Here is a 20,315-nt window from a genome sequence, read left to right as displayed (position 1 = left end):
ACCTCAACTCTTTAGCCACGACAAATATTGATGAGGAAAGTCAAACTCAACTCTTGTATGGGATTAGTCCCAAGTATTGTATACTATAAAATTTAGATGGTTTCAAGTATAAATCCATTTAACATAAATTCTTAAATTAATTCATTGCCCGAATCGAGAATGGGTACGACTTCCCCTCTCCCCCTCTACCGTAAAAACAGGCCGATTGGTCTGAAATGGACAAGGACTTGTAAGAATATTCTTAGCATGTTATTCAAGAATCTTTCCTCAAATAGACCAAGATCCAATTTGGGGTCATTTCTTGGTGAACATGATCTGCCATAGAGAGCCGATGCAAAAGTAGTCCTTTACGCGAGGAAGAGAATCAACCGAATAGTCCCGTCCCACAAGCTCTGATCTAGGAGAATGGCCCCACCCGATGTGATACATTCATTAGATCATTAAAGACTCATTCATCACATAAAGGAAATTCAAGCAATGGTTATGGAGAAGACCTATGTACTTTCACTAAAACCTTCAAAGCCTATTGTATAATGTCTAGATAGCGTCCAATGCCACCACCTAAACTTCAAAGAACTTCTCTAATGCTAGTAGGTATTCCATATGAGGAGAATAGGCAATAACCGACAAAGACCATGGCATCATAGCAAGACATGGAATCCGGAGTTCTCACCTACTCCGATGAGGGTGTTCTACTTGTCAATAGTAGAACTTGGACACATCCCATGTAGGCACATGGTTAAGGAATATGAAGGGCATTCTTTGTAATTTAGTCTCATCCTTTAACTAGAACTACTTACCTTACCATACTCACTCGGTGCTAGCCTTTTTTCTCACAGAGTAATTCACATTAAAGGTTTATATAAAGGGGTTCCATATCAAGTTAATAATCCAATGACATTTACCCTACCAAAGTGGTCCTCTTAGGGCTACCTTAAAATTGTGACAAGAATATGATGATTACTTTACTAAGGTTTTATATTATTCCATTCCATTAAATCAACCTTAAGTCCATCATTCCTTTAATTGAAGGATACTATTATGGCTTACGACATCAACATTCATAACCTTACCACTAGGTTAAAGGTTTAACATAAAGACCCTCTTAACATCATTCAAAGTCACTTATCATTAATAAATTCAAGAGTAAGAAACATTAGCATCATAATTCAAGACATCATATATTCACTTTCATACATACATCAAGTAAGGGATACAAGTCAACCAAGACAGGACACCACATACTTCACCTTAACACATATTCCTTGTCATTCTATAAGGACATAGGAATAACCATTATCATCTTTACGTCATCCTAAAGTCTACCATATCATCATCAATGTAAAAAATATGAATTCAGATAGTCAAGTAGGAACAACCATGTATCAACCCTATGACTACACATAGAAGCATATAGTCATAGTCTACATGATTTCCTAACCTACATAGAAAGAACACATACTTTCATACTACTTCACATATAGATAGATATACTCACACTTCACATAAAAAACTATACTAAACATCATAGAACTTCAAATAGTGCCGACATGGCGATGATCATCTTATTGCATAAAGTAATGCCGAAAAGGCAACATCAATTCATATAGCCACCATAAGTGGACCGTACCAATCAAAATATAATTGAAGTCTAATTAACATAAAATAAAAGGAATTAGGGTAGCATACACCCACTCCATCTTATCACTTCAATTTCAAAGCTAAATCATCCAATTCGATATCATAAGGCCCTTACCCATGGTCATAACAACCAATTAAACATAATTATATCAATACTCATGAAACTAGGTGAAATTACTATATTTTCATCAATCTAATGTAACCTAGATATTAATTTTTTTGTATAATCATTACATAAATCAAAAGCCTACATGACTACATTTGAATTCGTAAAACATAAGTCAATATCAATTCAATGAGCTTATTATTCAATATATCTAAGAATATAAAATATTCAGTCGATCAATTTGAAAAAGTCTATATACAAATTAACCATAATCTATAAATGAATCAAAAGCCCAAAATGATCTACTAATAAATTCATCAATACCAAAGCATGATCACATAACCCATATTTTAGTCAGATTGAGAGATTTGTGAATGTCAAGTGTTCATTGAGAAATTCATTTGAAAACATCCATTAAACATTAATTACATCATATCTTAACTTTTGAAAACCATTCATTCAAGAAACCAAGACTTAGAGGAGAAATTGGACTTTTCATCTTTTGGAAAACATTGAAAATCATCTTTGAAATTGGATCTAAGGTGATAGCAAGCCTTATCTGAAGAACTCCCATACCTTAATAGAAGAATCCAATGAAAATTGAAGAAGAAACTCCATTGAATAACCATCTTCAAGATTCATATTTACCTTGAACTCTTATGGAGGTTCTAGGAGGAAGTTTTGGAGGGAATGTGTTTTGATTTAGGTTTTAGTGTTATAATGAGAGTTTAATGACTTATATATACTGTTAAAATACCATAAACACTAAAAACAACCGTCCTCATATTTACAAGACTTGGAGTGAATTTCCCAAAAAACCGAAGTCCTTAACAGAAACTGGTTGCAACCTCATAGCACCAGCACGGTCCGTAGGTGAGACCACGCCCTGTCGATGGGTTCTCGTGGTTTCTCCTACTGCTCTCCAATCGTCCATACTTCAGGATCCATCAACACCACCAATCAACGAGCCGTCACCTGGTCGCCTAGCCATTATTTTGGTTGTCGTTTTTCATTGCCTAGCAGTGTTGAGCTCCAAGTTAGGGTCCTCCTGTAGGGCTCCTTGTGGATCCTACTTGGAGTTGACCCCGACGTTTCCAATCAAAATATGCTCGCGTGCGATTTTAGGACCTACCACATGAGTGTCATCAAAAACGAATACGTAAAACTCGATATAACATACATAGACATGCAAGATCGTTTCAAGGTAAACCTTTTGAACATCAAGGACGTTCTTGGACGTTTGACCTCCAAAATTCACGAAACTGGACAAACTACCTATATAAACTATAATAACTCATTTAAGGACCTAGAATCTCATTAATTACATATAAACATATAAAACCACATATGAGGCACATAGATGACTTTGTCATAGAACGTCTTGGTCATCCCTTGACGTTTAACTTCCAATGCACCTAAAACTCTTAGACACTACCTCTATACCAAATTATAGACTATTTTAGAACCTTAGACCATCATCTTAACCATGTTAGGCTCACCTAAGTCATTTTTGGGGTCTTACAATCTCCCTCACTTGGACAAGATTCGTCCTTGAATGACACTGGCCACTCTTCCAAGAGGAGATTCAACTTAACAACTCATGACCATACCATATAAAATATCATACAATACAAACATCCAAGAGAACATCAATTTCACATAATTAAGAGAATCACAACACAACAAGAAACTAGAAAACATTCTATAACTCATCATGCTACAAAATCACATTCTTCATTCCAAATAACGAAAAATAATTTTATATTCAATATCATGTTCATATTCATAAGTCATAACCACATTACAAAAATTATAGAACAAAGAATAAATTAGTGAAATTTTGAAAATCTCCACAGTGAACTGCCAATTCTATACAATGAACTTGTGCAACTTTTAGGCAATTCGTGATAGAAACCAAATAATATGCAAGGTAACATCAGATAAACACATCTTAAAACATAACCATGGCTTCATAAAATACACAATGCAAGAAGTTAATGAAATTAAATTTCAACAAAACTACTAAACACCATGCACATGCAACATTCTTCTAGTATTTTCTATCCCATCTACAAACCATACTCCCCCACTTAGAAGGAACCCATACTAAGGTCAACATAACATCTACTATAAGGAACTCCCTCAAGGCACCTTAAACTTTACTAATACTTTCTTACCAAGGTCTACCTTATGATGACTAAAGAATCTCAAAAGGTCTCGTCATCTAACCACTACATCCCCATTACTAGGAAAACTCACATTTTCTATTTAAAATCCCATCATATCCCTTCCTATGATTGGGGTATTAAGAAACTTCAACTATCTCAACAACCATTTCCTTCAATTTCCTATCAATATACCTTATCATTCTTTCCATCTTAACTACCCTTCAAAAGGTAACCAAACCAATCTAAGGTCCAAACCATCTTCTACCATACCTCATCTAACAAGTCACATCTCATCTTTTTACTTTCTCAACCCAAACATCATAACGTAACCCTCAAGGGACAAATACATAAGGGAGACAAGGGAAAGACACCATATACAAACCTCTTGGGCACGATTTGATGAATGAAAAAGTGAAGTTTTTCCTCGAACACAATAGCCTCCTATTTATTATGTGGTGCCCTTCACATTATAAACAAGACTCTACTAGATGTGGTTCATAAGACAACTAAGAAACTACCTAAACCTGATTCAGTAATACCAAGCTTTTCATAACACACAAGTACACACTCGATGTTAGAGCATCCTTGTGTCTTCTCATGGTAAATGAGACTTCAATAAGTCTCATCTAAGACTCTCTTATCATTCATTGCATAATAAACATACTAATATGAGCAAGAATTTAAAACTTTCTTCACACACGAAGAACTCTTTCATAAACATTACACAAGGGGAAGACATTCATTTAAAACATTAAATCGTTACACCATCTACTTGAACTATCTAAACTTTAGAGTATACAATACTTGGGACTAATCCCATACAAGACAATAAAATAAAGACTATGACATAAAGGACATGTGGATATTGTCCTCAAAAAGATGAGGACTAACCAATAATTCATCTTCAAAGCCTTACAAACATATTAATACTCCATGGAACATCAAGACTTCCAATTCCCTACACTTAAGTAAAAAAGGGAAAACAAGGGTTTGGCACATTAGATGTACAAAGTATGGAAGCCATACAAAAACCATGAAAAAGGGACATTTAGTAAATAGCATGCTTTTCATGAATTTTTATTAAAACCTAATACTATAATGATAAGAACAACATTTTTTAACAACTTATAAAACACATAGCAAATCATTTAAGTAATTATCACGTTTTTGGAAAACATTATGGTGAACTTACTTCTATTTTAAAGTGAATTCCTTCATTGAAGTGAAGTTTCTTAGCTTCACTCTACACACATTTAGCATGTAATTCCCTCACTTAAAGCTATCCTAAGACTCATTTAAGTGAGACAAAGAGAGACCACCCATACACCCTCTCTACGTATACCTAAATGGTCTTTAATACCACTCATGCTGAGGCACACATACTTAAAAGACATCAAAGCATCAACACATAGATAATATGACATTCTTCTTAGAAAGGCTATCAAAAGACTTACATAAATCAAGAAGATAACGTCCATAATTGTCTTGCACAAGACCTAGGGACTCATACTAACACCTATGAAGTCTATTTTGCAATGTCTAAATAACGTACACTACCACCACCTAACTTCATAGAACTTCTCTAATGCTAGTAAGTATCCTATATGATGAGCATAAGAAATAAACGACATATACCATGGTAGAAAGACATTGAATCCGGTGTTCTAACCTACTCCAATGAGGGTATTCTACTTTCCAATTTGTAGAACTTGGGCACATCCCATGTAGGCACATGGTTAAGGAATCTGAAGGGCATGCTTTGTAATCTAGTCTCATGCATTTAATAGAACTAGTTACCTTACCATACTCACTCGGCGCTAGCTTTAGTTCAAATAGAGTAATTCACAATTAAGGTTCGTATAAATCGGTTCCATATAAAATTCATAACACAAAATCGTTGAGGACTAACCAATACTTAATCTTCAAAGCCTTCGAAACCTATTAATCCTCCATATAACATCAAGACTTCCATTCCCTACACTTAAGTCAAAAATGGAAAACAAGGGGTTAGCACATTGAATGTACTAAGTATGCAAGCAACACAAAAACATGAAAAAGGGACATTTAGTAAATAGCATTCTTCTAATAAATTTCGATTAAAACATAATACTATATAATAAGAACAACATTCAACAAGCAATAAAACACATAAAAATCATTTAAGTAATTATCATATTTTTGGAAAACATTATGGTGAATTTACTTCAAAGTTACAGTGTATTCCTTTACTGTACAGTGAAGTTTCTTATCTTCACTCTACACACCTTTTAGCATGTAATTCCCTCACTTAAAGATATCCTAAGATTCATTTTAAGTGAGATTAAGAGAGACCACCCATACACCCTCTCTAGGCACACCTAAATGATCTTTAATACCACTCATAATGAGACGCACATACTTACAAGACATCAAAGCATCAACTCATAGATAATATGACGTTCTCCTTAACAAAGGATATCAAAAGACTTACTTATGTAAATCAAGAGGATTACATCCATAATTGTCTTGGACATGACCTAAGGACTCTCACTAACACGTTCAAATGCTATTGTGCAATGTCTAGATAACGTCCAATACCACCTCCTAACTTCATAGAACTTCCCTAATACTAGTAAGTATCCCATATGATAAGCAAAGAAAATAACCGATATAGATCATGGTAGCAAGACATGGAATCCGGTGTTCTAACCTAGTCCGATGAGGGTATTATACTTTCCAATGGTAGAACTTGGGCACATCTCATGTAGGCACATGGTTAAGGAATCTGAAGGGCATGCTTTGTAATATAGTCTCATACATTCAATAGAAATACTTACCCTACCATACTCACTCGGTGATAGCCTTAGTTCTCATAGAGTAATTCACAATTAAGGTTTGTATAAAGGGTTTCCATGTAAGATTCATAACCCAATAACATTTATCCTACAAAAGAGGTCCTCTTAGGGCTACCTTCCAATGGCGAGAAGAAGCTCATGATAACTTTTCTAAGGTTTAAAATTATGCAATTCCAGCTAATACACCTTAAGTCCATCATTTCTTTAATTGAAGGATACCGTTATGTCTTACGACTTCAACATTCATAACCTTACCACTAGGTTCAATATTTCACATAAAGACCCTCATAACATCATTCAAGGTCACATATCATTAATGCATTCAAGACTAAGAGACTTTAGCATCCTTAGTCAAGACATCACATATTCACTTTGATACATACATCAAGCAAGGTAAACAAGTCAACCAACAAAAGACACCATATACTTTACCTTAACACATATTACATTTCATTCTATAAGCACATAGGAATAACCATTATCATCTTTATGTCATCCTACACTCTACCATATCATCATCAATGTAACAATTATAAATTTTTATATTCATGTAGGAACAACCATGCATCAACCCTCAGACAACACATAGAATAACATAGTCATAATCTACCTGATTTTCTAACATACATAGAAAGAACACATACTTTTACATTACTTTACATATCGATAGATATACTCATACTTCACATAAAACAAATATACTAAACATCATAGTACTTCAAGTAGTGCCAATAAGACTATGATCTTTATCTTACATAAATTAACGCCGACAAGGTCACATCAATTCACATAGCACCGCCACCATAAGTGGACCGTGCCAATCAGAATATAAATGAAGTCTAATTAACATAAATTAAAAGTAACTAGAGCATCATACCCCCACTTCATTTTACCACTTCAATTTAAAAGCTAAATCATCCAATTCGATATCATAAAGCCCTTACCCGTGGCCATAACAAAAAATTCAATATAATTAAAAGAATATTCATGACGCTAGGTCATATTACTACATATTCATCAATCCAATGTAACCTAGATATTAATTTTTTTCTATAATCATTGTACATATCAAAAGCCTTTATGTAACGACATTTGAATTCATAAACCTTAAGTCAATATAAATCAAATAAGCTTAATATTCAATAGATCTAAGAATGTACAATATTCAATTGATGAATTTGAAAGAGCCTATTATAAACAAATTAACCATAATCTATACATGAATCAGAAGCCCATAACGATCTACTCATGAATTCAAAAATATCAACATAAGATCTCATAACCCATATTTTTGTCAAATTGGGAGATTTGTGAATGTCAAGGGTTCGTGGATAATTTAATTGGAAAACATAAATTAAACATCAATTACATCATATATTAACGTTTGAAAACCATTTATGCAAGATCCAAGATTTAGAGTAAAAATTGAACTTTTCATCTTTTTCAAAACTTTGAAAATCATCTTTGGAATTGGCTCTATTATGATAGAAAACTTTAGATAAAGAACTCCCATACCTTAATAGAAGAACCCAATAAAAATTGAAGAAGAAACTCCATTGAAGAATTATCTTCAAGCTCCATCTTCACCTTGAACTCTCATGGAGGTTTTGGGAGGAACTTTTAGAGGGAATGTGTTTTGATTAGGTGTTAGGGTTATAATGAGTGTTTAATGACTTATATACTCTTAAAATACCTATAAGAAATCAAAAAAACCGTACACACATTTTATAAGACTTGGTGTGAATTTCCCAAAAACCCAAGTCCTTAACAAACACTGACAGCAACCTCACAGCACCTTCGACGACCTACCATTGACGGTCCATGGTTGAGACCATGCCCCGTCGATGGGGTATCATGGTTGCTCCTGCTGCTACCCAACCTTCCATCCTTCATTCTCCATAGACTCCACCAATTAAAGGGTCGTTGTCTTTGTCGACTGGCCGTCATTTGGGACCTAGTTTTGTACTGCCTGGCAGTGTTGAGCTCCAAGTTGGGGTCCTCCTAAAGGGACCCTTGTTGGTCCTATTTAGAGTCGTACCCGGACGTTTCTAACCTAAATATGCTTGCATAATAGTTTAGGACCTACAACATAAGTTTCATCCAAAATTAACACGTAAAACTCGATGAAACATACATAAACACCCAAGGTCGTTTCAAGGAACACCTTTCGAACGTCATGAGCGTTCTTGGACATTTCACCTCCAAACATCACGAAACTTGATAGACTGTTTATATACACTATAATAACTCACTTATGGACCTTATACCCTCATGAATCACATAAAAACACATATGAGGCACATAGGTGACTTAATCGTCGAACGTCTTTGTCGTCCCTTGCCATTTAATGCACCTAAACTCTTAACTTCATGTATACCACATTAAAGAAAATTTTAGGACCTTACACCATCATGAAAAACATGTTAGGCTCTAGCTTCACCTAAGTCATTTTGGGGGTCTTACATTAAGTCTCAATGTCCCCCCCCCCATCTTAGAATATATTGGGACATGACTCACACTTCAACACATAGGAAAATAACTTTGTTTATTACAATACATTCAATAAGGAAAGATAAATATCAAGATGTCCTCGAATATAGTGAGGACTATACCAACTCTTTGCTTAAATGAACACTTATCGAAGCTTCAACTTCGTGACTCCTCTCAAATGCCACCTACACCTTTAGAGATAGACAAAATGTATGGAATTAGTACAAACACTTGTACTAAGAATTGCATAATGCGTAAAATCATGATCAACGTACTTTTGTAAAACATGTTCTCTTTGAGTAAAACATCATAAAACAAATATAAGAATCACTTACAAGTCCACATAAACACATATAGTCACATTTCATAATATAGCATCAATATAATTTCAAGCCATATATCATATGACCATCCCACCAAACGTTATCCTAAGATCTACTTAAGTAAGACCAGATTAGACCTCCCATACACCCTCTTCAAGCGCACCTAAATAACCCTTAAGAATACCTAAGATAAGATTATTCCATTTTCAACATATATTTACCACTTAAGGTTACTCTAAAATTAACTTGATTAAAACATGAAGAGACCTCCCATACACCCTCTTCAAGTCTACCTAAGCAACCCTTAAAGGTACCCTAGATATCTACCTTTTCATTAACATACCTTTACTTAAGTCATTTTATTCACTTGACCCTTCAAGACACCTTCGTCAATTAAGGACTTTGACATAATGGTCTTGGAGAAGACCTAGGGACTCACTAGTATCATCTTCAAATTCTAGTCGTCCAATGTCTATACAGTGTCCCATTCCACTACCTAAACTTCCTAGTAGTTGTCAAACATTAACATGTATCCCACATAATGAGAATAGGAAATATTCGACATAGATCGTAAGGCATAGAATCTACAGTCATAAACTGTCACGACCCAACCCGATAGGCCGTGATTAGTGCCCGTTTTGGACACCCACATACAAACCTGCTAAGTATGACAAACTGAAACTAAGACAATATGGAATTTAATCAAATCAAGCCAACCCCAACGTCATATATATATATATATAAGAGGACCTGTCTCATAAGGAGTCATAACCATTCAACCATAACAGCATACGCGAGCCGACAAGGCCGCCACTATTCAAAGCATAATGATGTACGCAGCCGACAAGGCTGCCCCTGTACAAGCGGACATCCCAAACAAAACTGTCCAGACCATTATCCAAAACATATATATACAACCCACATAATGTCCATAGACCTCTAAGAGTACATTAGTGAAACTCGACGGGACAGGGCCCCGCCATACCCATAGACGAGAAAAAGACTACACAAAAGTTATGTACCAAAACGACTGGGCTCCGGAACAGTGGAGCTCTCCCAATCAGCAGAGTAGATATCCTAGGCAGGAGGATCACCGAACTGCACGTCTACACCTGCGGGCATGAAACGCAGCCCCCCGAGGAAAGGGGGGTCAGTACGGACAATGTACTGAGTATGTAAAGCATAAGGTAAAGATGACAGGATACCAATGTGGCAAGTCGAAACAAAATATCGCTACACATATACTTTTTAAGTGAAAATCATGCATATATTTAACATTTAAGGTGCCCAGCTTCCCTAGTAAGGGGCTCGGCAAAATAATCATCACGTCATCTCCGTCGTCATCATCATCATAACCATCCTCATCACCAATCATATATATAATATACATACCCGGCCCTCTAGTGAGGAACTCGGTGACATATGCAAGAAACTCCGCACGAACATTACCCGGCCCGGGACTCGGTGAAATGATAAATGACTCTATGCACGAGCAGAATGTTATGAGCAACCATATGCAATTAAAATCATTTCTTATAACTCAATAGAACAATCAACGTGAACCAACAAGGAGTATTACCAAAGATTAATGTTTTATCAAGATTATGAACCTTTAATACGATATGGAAACGTAAAATTTCAATGACTCTAAGAAGCATTACCATAGATATTAGAGATCATCATAGCCTTAGACATAACCGATATATAGAGGAATAATTGTGGAAGCAAGAATATACATCACCTAGACGCTTTAGAGGTAAGTATCAAATCTGTCCGTTATTCGCTTATTTTTAAAAGTCATGCCAAGCAAAGAAAGAGGAGACAGCGTTACATACCGTATAATTGAGCCGCACATCCAATATTTACTGCTCAAGCTATTAATCTATAACAAGCAACAATCGTGCCGCAATTAGATAAACATCGTGCTTTACTTTCTTGTAAGCTAGCTAATAATCTAACGAAAATTCGGCAGCACCTCCCCTATTTTCCTTACTTCGTCCCAATCCGACAACAATCCAAATTATCCACAGCAATACCAATAACACATATAACCCAAAGAATCATATAAACAGCCCAAGCACCAACATGACACCACTAATAATCCGATTATGGTTTCCATTCATACTTAGAACATTCAATAACTAAAACAAACTTCCTAAGCTACTGGTCACGCCCCCTTCTTAAAATTAATGGATAATTAACAAGGGTATTCTAAAGAATTAACACACCAAACAAGGAGATTACTAACCAAATTATTTGCAGCTGCTGGCTAAGAGTTGCAGGGTTGGTTTCTCCATTTCCATGGCTGCCTAAGACAAGTGGTGAAGAAGAAGATGATATGCAGCAATGCATTTCACCACTTTATATAGCATGGAGTGGATTTCTCCACCTCATTTAATAGTATGAAGTGGAGGCAGCCCCCCTCTACACCTGTCCACTAAGGTCAGCCCACAATCTGATCCCTTTTTAATTTTTGCCTTGAGTGGTGGGGCCCATTGGATTAAATCAATCCAAATTAGCCACTAATTAATCCCTCACTTAAAGTTAATGGCACTTACATTAACCAACTCATACTTAATATCACATTTGGAAATAACATCCTTGCCTAATATTTCTTTACGTCTTCTAGATCACGATGCGCACTACGTATAAAAAAACGAGGCATAACATCCTTCCCCCCTTAGGAACATTCGTCCTCGAATGTTAAGTTAGCGTCTTGCAAAAACAAATTCCAGCGAGGTCTCTCTAAAAGTTATACCTATCAACCTGCATTCCGTAACTTACAGATGCCTCACAGCTACATAATCTCATTATCTATCAATATAGTCAAGCTAGGAATTAAATTACTTGCAGGTACGGGGAACAAGTAAGGATACTTATTCTTCATTTCGTCTTCCGCTTCCCAAGTCATCTCCTCCCTATTGTTATTTTGCCACAACACTTTGACGGAAGCCACATCCTTAGTACGTAACCTTCTAACCTGACGATCAAGTATAGCCACGGGTTTCTCCTCATGTCATGACCCAACCCGATAGGCCGTGATTAGTGCCCGTTTTGGACACCCACATACAAACCTGCTAAGTATGACCAACTGAAACTAAGACAATATGGAATTTAATCAAATCAAGCCAACCCCAACGTCATATATATATATAAGAGGACCTGTCTCATAAGGAGTCATAACCATTCAACCATAACAGCATACGCGAGCCGACAAGGCCGCCACTATTCAAAGCATAGTGATGTACACAGCCGACAAGGCTGCCCCTGTACAAGCGGACATCCCAAACAAACCATGTCCAGACCATTATCCAAAACATATATATACAACCCACATAATGTCCACAGACCTCTAAGGGTACATTAGTGAAACTCGACGGGACAGGGCCCCGCCATACCCATAGACGAGCAAAAGACTACACAAAAGTTATGTACCAAAACGAATGGGCTCCGGAACAGTGGAGCTCTCCCAATCAGCAGAGTAGATATCCTAGGCGGGAGGATCACCGAACTGCGCGTCTACACCTGCGGGCATGAAACGCAGCCCCCCGAGGAAAGGGGGGTCAGTACGGACAATGTACTGAGTATGTAAAGCATAAGGTAAAGATGACAGGATACCAATGTGGCAACTCGAAACAAAATATCGCTACACATATACTTTTTAAGTGAAAAACATGCATATATTTAACATTTAAGGTGCCCAGCTTCCCTAGTAAGGGGCTCGGCAAAATAATCATCACGTCATCTCCGTCATCATCATCATCATAACCATCCTCATCACCAATCATATATATAATATACATACCCGGCCCTCTAGTGAGGAACTCGGTGACACATGCAAGAAACTCCGCATGAACACTACCCGGCCCGGGACTCGGTGAAATGATAAATGACTCTATGCACGAGCAGAATATTATGAGCAACCATATGCAATTAAAATCATTTCTTATAACTCAATAGAACAATCAACGTGAACCAGCAAGGAGTATTACCAAAGATTAATGTTTTATCAAGATTATGAACCTTTAATACGATATGAAAACGTAAAATTTCAATGACTCTAAGAAGCATTACCATAGATATTAGAGATCATCATAGCCTTAGACATAACCGATATATAGAGGAATAATTGTGGAAGCAAGAATATACATCACCTAGACGCTTTAGAGGTAAGTATCAAATCTGTCCGTTATTCGCTTATTTTTAAAAGTCATGCCAAGCAAAGAAAGAAGGGACAACGTTACATACCGTATAATCGAGCCGCACGTCCAATATTTACTGCTCAAGCTATTAATCTATAACAAGCAACAATCGTGCCGCAATTAGATAAACATCGTGCTTTACTTTCTTGTAAGCTAGCTAATAATCTAACCAAATTATTTGCAGCTGCTGGCCAAGAGTTGCAGGGTTGGTTTCTCCATTTCCATGGCTGCCTAAGACAAGTGGTGAAGAAGAAGATGATATGCAGCAATGCATTTCACCACTTTATATAGCATGGAGTGGATTTCTCCACCTCATTTAATAGTATGAAGTGGAGGCAGCCCCCCTCTACACCTGTCCACTAAGGCCAGCCCACAATCTGATCCCTTTTTAATTTTTTTGCCTTGAGTGGTGGGGCCCATTGAATTAAATCAGTCCAAATTAGCCACTAATTAATCCCTTACTTAAATTTAATGGCACTTACATTAGCCAACTCATACTTAATATCACATTTGGAAATAACATCCTTGCCTAATATTTCTTTACGTCTTCTAGATCACGATGCGCACTACGTATATAAAAAAAATACGAGGCATAACATCCTTCCCCCCTTAGGAACATTCGTCCTCGAATGTTAAGTTAGCGTCTTGCAAAAACAAATTCCAGCGAGGTCTCTCTAAAAGTTATACCTATCAACCTGCATTCCGTAACTTACAGATGCCTCACAGCTACATAATCTCATTATCTATCAATATAGTCAAGCTAGGAATTGAATTACCTGCAGGTACGGGGAACAAGTAAGGATACTTATTTTTCATTTCGTCTTCCGCTTCCCATGTCATCTCCTCCCTATTGTTATTTTGCCACAACACTTTGACGGAAGCCACATCCTTAGTACGTAACCTTCTAACCTGACGATCAAGTATAGCCACGGGTTTCTCCTCATATGACAACTCCTCTGTTACCTGAATATCATCTACAGGGAATACTCTAGAAGGATCACCAATACATTTACGTAGCATCGATACATGGAAGACTGGATGTACCGCCTCCAAATCAGATGGTAGATCCAACTCATAGGCAACCTTGCCTATCCTACGAACAATCTGATAAGGCCCAATGTATCTCGGACTGAGCTTCCCCTTCCTGCCGAATCTCATCACACCCCTCATGGGTGATACCTTCAGGAATACCCAGTCACCAATCTGAAACTCCAAATCTCGACGCCGATTATCTGCATATGACTTCTGTCGACTCTAGGCTGCTAATAATCTTTCTTGAATAAGCTTCACCTTGTCAACAGCTTGCTGAATCACATCCGGGCCTATTAACTTAGTCTCGCCAACATCAAACCAACCAATAGGTGATCTGCACTTCCTCCCATATAAGGCCTCGTACGGTGCCATTTGGATACTAGAATGGTAGCTATTATTATAGGCAAACTCAATGAGCGGCAAGTGGTCATCCCAGCTACCTTTGAAGTCAATAATACAGGCCCGCAACATATCTTCTAGTGTATGAATAGTACGCTCAGCCTGCCCATCAGTCTGAGGGTGAAATGTTGTGCTAAGGTTCACCTATGTCCCCAATCCCTTCTGAAACGATCTCCAAAAGTTGGCTGTAAATTGAGCTCCTCTGTCTGATATAATGGACGTGGGAACCCCATGAAGTCTCACTATCTCCCTGACATATAACCTCGCATAATCTTCAGCCGAATAAGTAGTCCTGACTGGAAGAAAATGGGCCAATTTCGTCAGCCTATCTACAATAACCCATATAGAGTCATACTTCCGTTGAGTGCGAGGTAAGCCTGTAATGAAGTCCATATTAATCATCTCCCATTTCCAAGTCGGGATCTCTATCTCCTGTAATAATCCACCAGGCTTTTGATGTTCGATCTTGACTTGTTGACAATTTGGGCACTGAGCAACAAACTCTGCTATGTCCTTTTTCATGCCATCCCACCAATATAAGCATCTGAGGTCATGATACATTTTTGTTGACCCTGGGTGAATAGAATAACGGGCAGAGTGTGCCTCTCCCATAACTTGCCGTCGTAGCCCCGCAGTATCGGATACACACAATCTGCCTTCATATCGTAACACTCCATCAGTTGTAACCTTAAATGGGGTCTTTTCCTTTTGAAGAGCTGCATCTCTATACTGTGCCAGAATAGGGTCCTTGTATTGGTGTCTCTTTACCTCATCTATGATTGAGGACTCAGCAACCTCTCGAATAGAAACTCCACTATCTTCCGAATTAGCTAGACGGACTCCAAGGCTGGATAGCCGCTGAATCTCCTGAACCATATCCCTCCCTTCTGGTTGTACATCTGTCAAGCTACCCATGGACTTACGGCTAAGAGCATCTGCTACAACATTCGCTTTCCCTGGATGATATAAAATATCAACATCATAATCCTTTAGCAACTCTAACCACCGCCTCTGTCGTAAGTTCAGCTCCTTCTGTTTAAAGATATATTGGAGACTCTTATGATCTGTATAGATGTCCACATGGACACCATATAAATAATGTCTGCATATCTTCAAGGCATGAACCACGACCGCTAACTCCAGATCGTGAGTAGGATAGTTCTTTTCATGCTTCCTAAGTTGTCGGGAGGCATAGGCTATAACTTTGCCATGCTGCATCAATGCACATCCTAGCCCAACACCCGAAGCATCACAATAAATAACATAGCCGTCTGGTCCCTCTGGAAGAGTTAGGACTGGAGCTGTAGTCAATTTGTCTTTTAATAGCTGGAAGCTTCGCTCACAAGCATCTGTCCACTGGAACTTGGCTGCCTTTTGAGTTAGCCTTGTCAAAGGCACTGAAATTGAGGCAAACTTTTCTACGAATCTCCTGTAATATCCTGCTAACCCCAAAAAGCTGCGTACCTCAGTAGGTGTCATAGGTCTGGGCCAAGTCTTTACTGCCTCAATCTTCTGCGTATCTACCCGAATACCATCAGCTCCAATAATATGCCCCAAGAATGCCACTGAAGTCAACCAGAACTCGCACTTAGAAAATTTAGCATACAACTTCTGGTGCTGAAGCACCCTAAGTACCGTCCTTAAATGATCTGCATGCTCCTCTTCTGAACGTGAATAGACCAGAATATCGTCTATAAATACAATAACAAACATATCAAGGAATGGTTTAAATACTCGATTCGTTAAATCCATGAATACCGCTGGAGCATTAGTCAGCCCAAAAGACAGCACTCTAAACTCATAATGCCCATATCGGGTCCGGAATGCTGTCTTTGGAATATCTGCCTCCCTTACCCGCACCAGATGATAACCTGACCGCAAGTCTATCTTTGAAAAACACTTTGCACCCTGCAACTGGTCAAATAGATCGTCAATCCTTGGGAGGGGATACCTGTTCTTTATTGTTACTTTGTTCAACTGCCTATAATCAATGCACATCCGCAGCGACCCATCCTTCTTCCTCACAAACAGTACTGGTGCTCCGCAAGGTGACGTACTAGGCCTGATGAAGCCCTTTTCTAGCAAATCCCTCAATTGCTCTTTCAATTCTTTCAACTCAGCAGGTGCCATTCTATAAGGAGGTATAGATATAGGCTGGGTATCTGGCAGTACATCTATAGTAAACTCTATCTCCCGTTCTGGAGGAAGGCCTGGAAGTTCCTCGGGGAATACATCAGGAAATTCATTAACTACCGGGACTTATTGAAGAGTCGGTGCCTCTGCCTTTATGTCATGCACCCGAATCAGATGGTAAATATAGCCTTTTCTAACCATCTTCCCGGCCTTGAGGTATGAAATGAACTTACCTTTCGGCGATACTGTACTTCCCTTCCACTCTATAATCGGTTCCCCTGGAAATTGAAATCGAACTATCTTTCCTCTGCAATCAACATTAGCATAACAAGCAGCCAACCAATCCATGCCCATGATAATATCAAACTCAATCATATTTAACTCTATTAGATCTGCTACGGTATGACGACTATATATAGCTACTGAACAATTCCTATATACTCGCGTAGCTATGACAAAATCTCCTACAGGTGTAGCTACCTCAAATGGTTCTATCAACTCAGACTCTATTCCGATCCTACTAGCAACAAAGGGAGATATATATGATAAGGTGGAACCTGGGTCTATCAATGCATACACACTTCGGGAGAATAGTGATAATATACCTGTGATCACATTAGGTGACGCCTCTTGATCTTGCCTATTAGTCAAAGCATATATACGGTTTGAGGGACCGCTAGAACTAGAAGCTCCACCACGTCCTCTACCACGGCCTGCTGGTGCCTGAATACCCTGCCCCGTAGGGCGCATAGCCACAGAAGAAGATGAACCAGCAACGGACCCTGTAGGCTGTGCCATACCACCTGCACTACCTCTAAGGTGACACTCCCTCATAGTATGGCCCTGACGGCCGCAAGAAAAACATGCACCTGTAGCCCAACGACATTCCCCAGGATGGGACTTACCACAACGAGAACACCGAGGCAAAGGTGGCCTCGACTGGCTCAAACCCCTGCCCATCTGAGACCCTGACGCCCTAGAGCTCTGACCAGGTTCCGAATATCCCATACGATCGAACCCCCTACCCATGAAACGTGGGGGTGCACTTTGTGCTGGCTGGGAAGAAAATCTAACATGCTGCTGAGACTGCCTGCTTTGAAACTCGTCAGGATAACCTGCTGATCTAGCCCTCTTATGCTGGCCTCTATTATAATCTCTATCTGGCTGACGTCCCCGGTGCCGATCCTCTACCCCCTGTGCATATGCCTGCACCCGAGCAATGTCCATACCTGGCTGAAGAGTCACTGCCATACAACCGTCAATCAGATAACGATCCAATCCCATCACATAACGATGTACCCTATCTGCCATATCAGCCACAATAGTAGGCGCATGCCTAGCCAATGAATCAAACTCGAGGCTATACTCTCGAACGCGCCTGCCATTTTGCTTCAAACGCAAGAATTTATCGACTCTAGTTCGCTTCATCTCTGGAGGCAGGAAGTGGCCCTGGAAAGCCTCCACAAATTCATCCCATACCGCTGGAGGGGCACCCTCACCCCTAGATAACTCCCAAGACTCATACCAATTAATAGCTACATCCCGCAAACGATACGTAGCCAACTCAACAGACTCGGTCTCCGAAGCCTTGATTATCCTCAATGTACGCTGCATCTGACGAATAAACTCTTGCGGATCATCCTGTGGCCTTGACCCAAAGAACTCTAGAGGATTACAACTTAAGAAGTCACGAGCCCTTAAGCTATCAGATCTGTCCGCATGATCAACTCCTAGTCTATGCCTGCGAGCCTGATCTGCCACTAATCTAGTCAGCAATTGAACCGCATCTCTCATGGCCCTATCCTCCGCCCCTGACTGAGGAGCTGGAGGTTCAGATGTTGGGGCCTCGGGGGCTGGTGGTGTCCCCCGAACTGGAGCTGCTGCTGCTCTAAGCTCTTCTGGCGGTGGGGGTGTAGCAGAGCTCTCCGACTGGAGCATAATACCAGGCATAGACTGGGCACGGGCCCTAGTAACTCTTCGGGTCTGACTAGTACCTTCTGCTACCGATTTTCCCTTCTGGGCGGCTATCGCTTTCTTTGGAGGCATAGCTGAAAACACATGGATTCGTTAGAGAGGGATTATCCTGTTAATATAGCTCTATCGCACGATCTAGAATAAGAAGAAAGAATGACATCATAAATGTCCTGTAGCTTCCTGTTTATAGATGTGGTGCACAACACACCGATAAACAAGACTCTACTAGACACGGTCTGTAGACACTTCCGAGGAAGAACCGCTCTGATACCACTCTTTGTCACGACCCAACCCGATAGGCCGTGATTAGTGCCCGTTTTGGACACCCACATACAAACCTGCTAAGTATGACCAACTGAAACTAAGACAATATGGAATTTAATCAAATCAAGCCAACCCCAACGTCATATATATATATATAAGAGGACCTGTCTCATAAGGAGTCATAACCATTCAACCATAACAGCATACGCGAGCCGACAAGGCCGCCACTATTCAAAGCATAATGATGTACACAGCCGACAAGGCTGCCCCTGTACAAGCGGACATCCCAAACAAACCATGTCCAGACCATTATCCAAAACATATATATACAACCCACATAATGTCCACAGACCTCTAAGGGTACATTAGTGAAACTCGACGGGACAGGGCCCCGCCATACCCATAGACGAGCAAAAGACTACACAAAAGTTATGTACCAAAACGACTGGGCTCCGGAACAGTGGAGCTCTCCCAATCAGCAGAGTAGATATCCTAGGCGGGAGGATCACCGAACTGCGCGTCTACACCTGCGGGCATGAAACGCAGCCCCCCGAGGAAAGGGGGGTTAGTACGGACAATGTACTTAGTATGTAAAGCATAAGGTAAAGATGACAGGATACCAATGTGGCAACTCGAAACAAAATATCGCTACACATATACTTTTTAAGTGAAAATCATGCATATACTTAACATTTAAGGTGCCCAGCTTCCCTAGTAAGGGGCTCGGCAAAATAATCATCATGTCATCT

The 20,315-nt window shown here is 39.1% G+C and overlaps 1 protein-coding gene across 1 annotated transcript in view; it reads right to left on the bottom strand.

The window, feature by feature from the left end:
• The window catches only part of LOC138348370 (uncharacterized), a 30,662-nt gene extending 10,568 nt beyond the window's left edge, over window positions 1-20,094 (bottom strand). Inside the window, exons 1-2 of the mRNA XM_069297578.1 lie at window positions 20,004-20,094; window positions 17,934-19,376 (exon numbers count right to left, since the gene is read on the bottom strand). Of these exons, the coding sequence (XP_069153679.1) occupies window positions 17,934-19,374 (1,441 nt within the window). The 5' untranslated portion in view covers window positions 19,375-19,376; window positions 20,004-20,094. The remainder of the gene's footprint in view (window positions 1-17,933; window positions 19,377-20,003) is intronic.
• Between the last annotated feature and the right edge of the window lie 221 nt (window positions 20,095-20,315).

Source organism: Solanum lycopersicum, chromosome 1 (assembly GCF_036512215.1).
Source record: "Solanum lycopersicum chromosome 1, SLM_r2.1".
Lineage (NCBI taxonomy): Eukaryota > Viridiplantae > Streptophyta > Magnoliopsida > Solanales > Solanaceae > Solanum > Solanum lycopersicum.
This window is presented reverse-complemented; position numbering and strand designations above follow the sequence as displayed.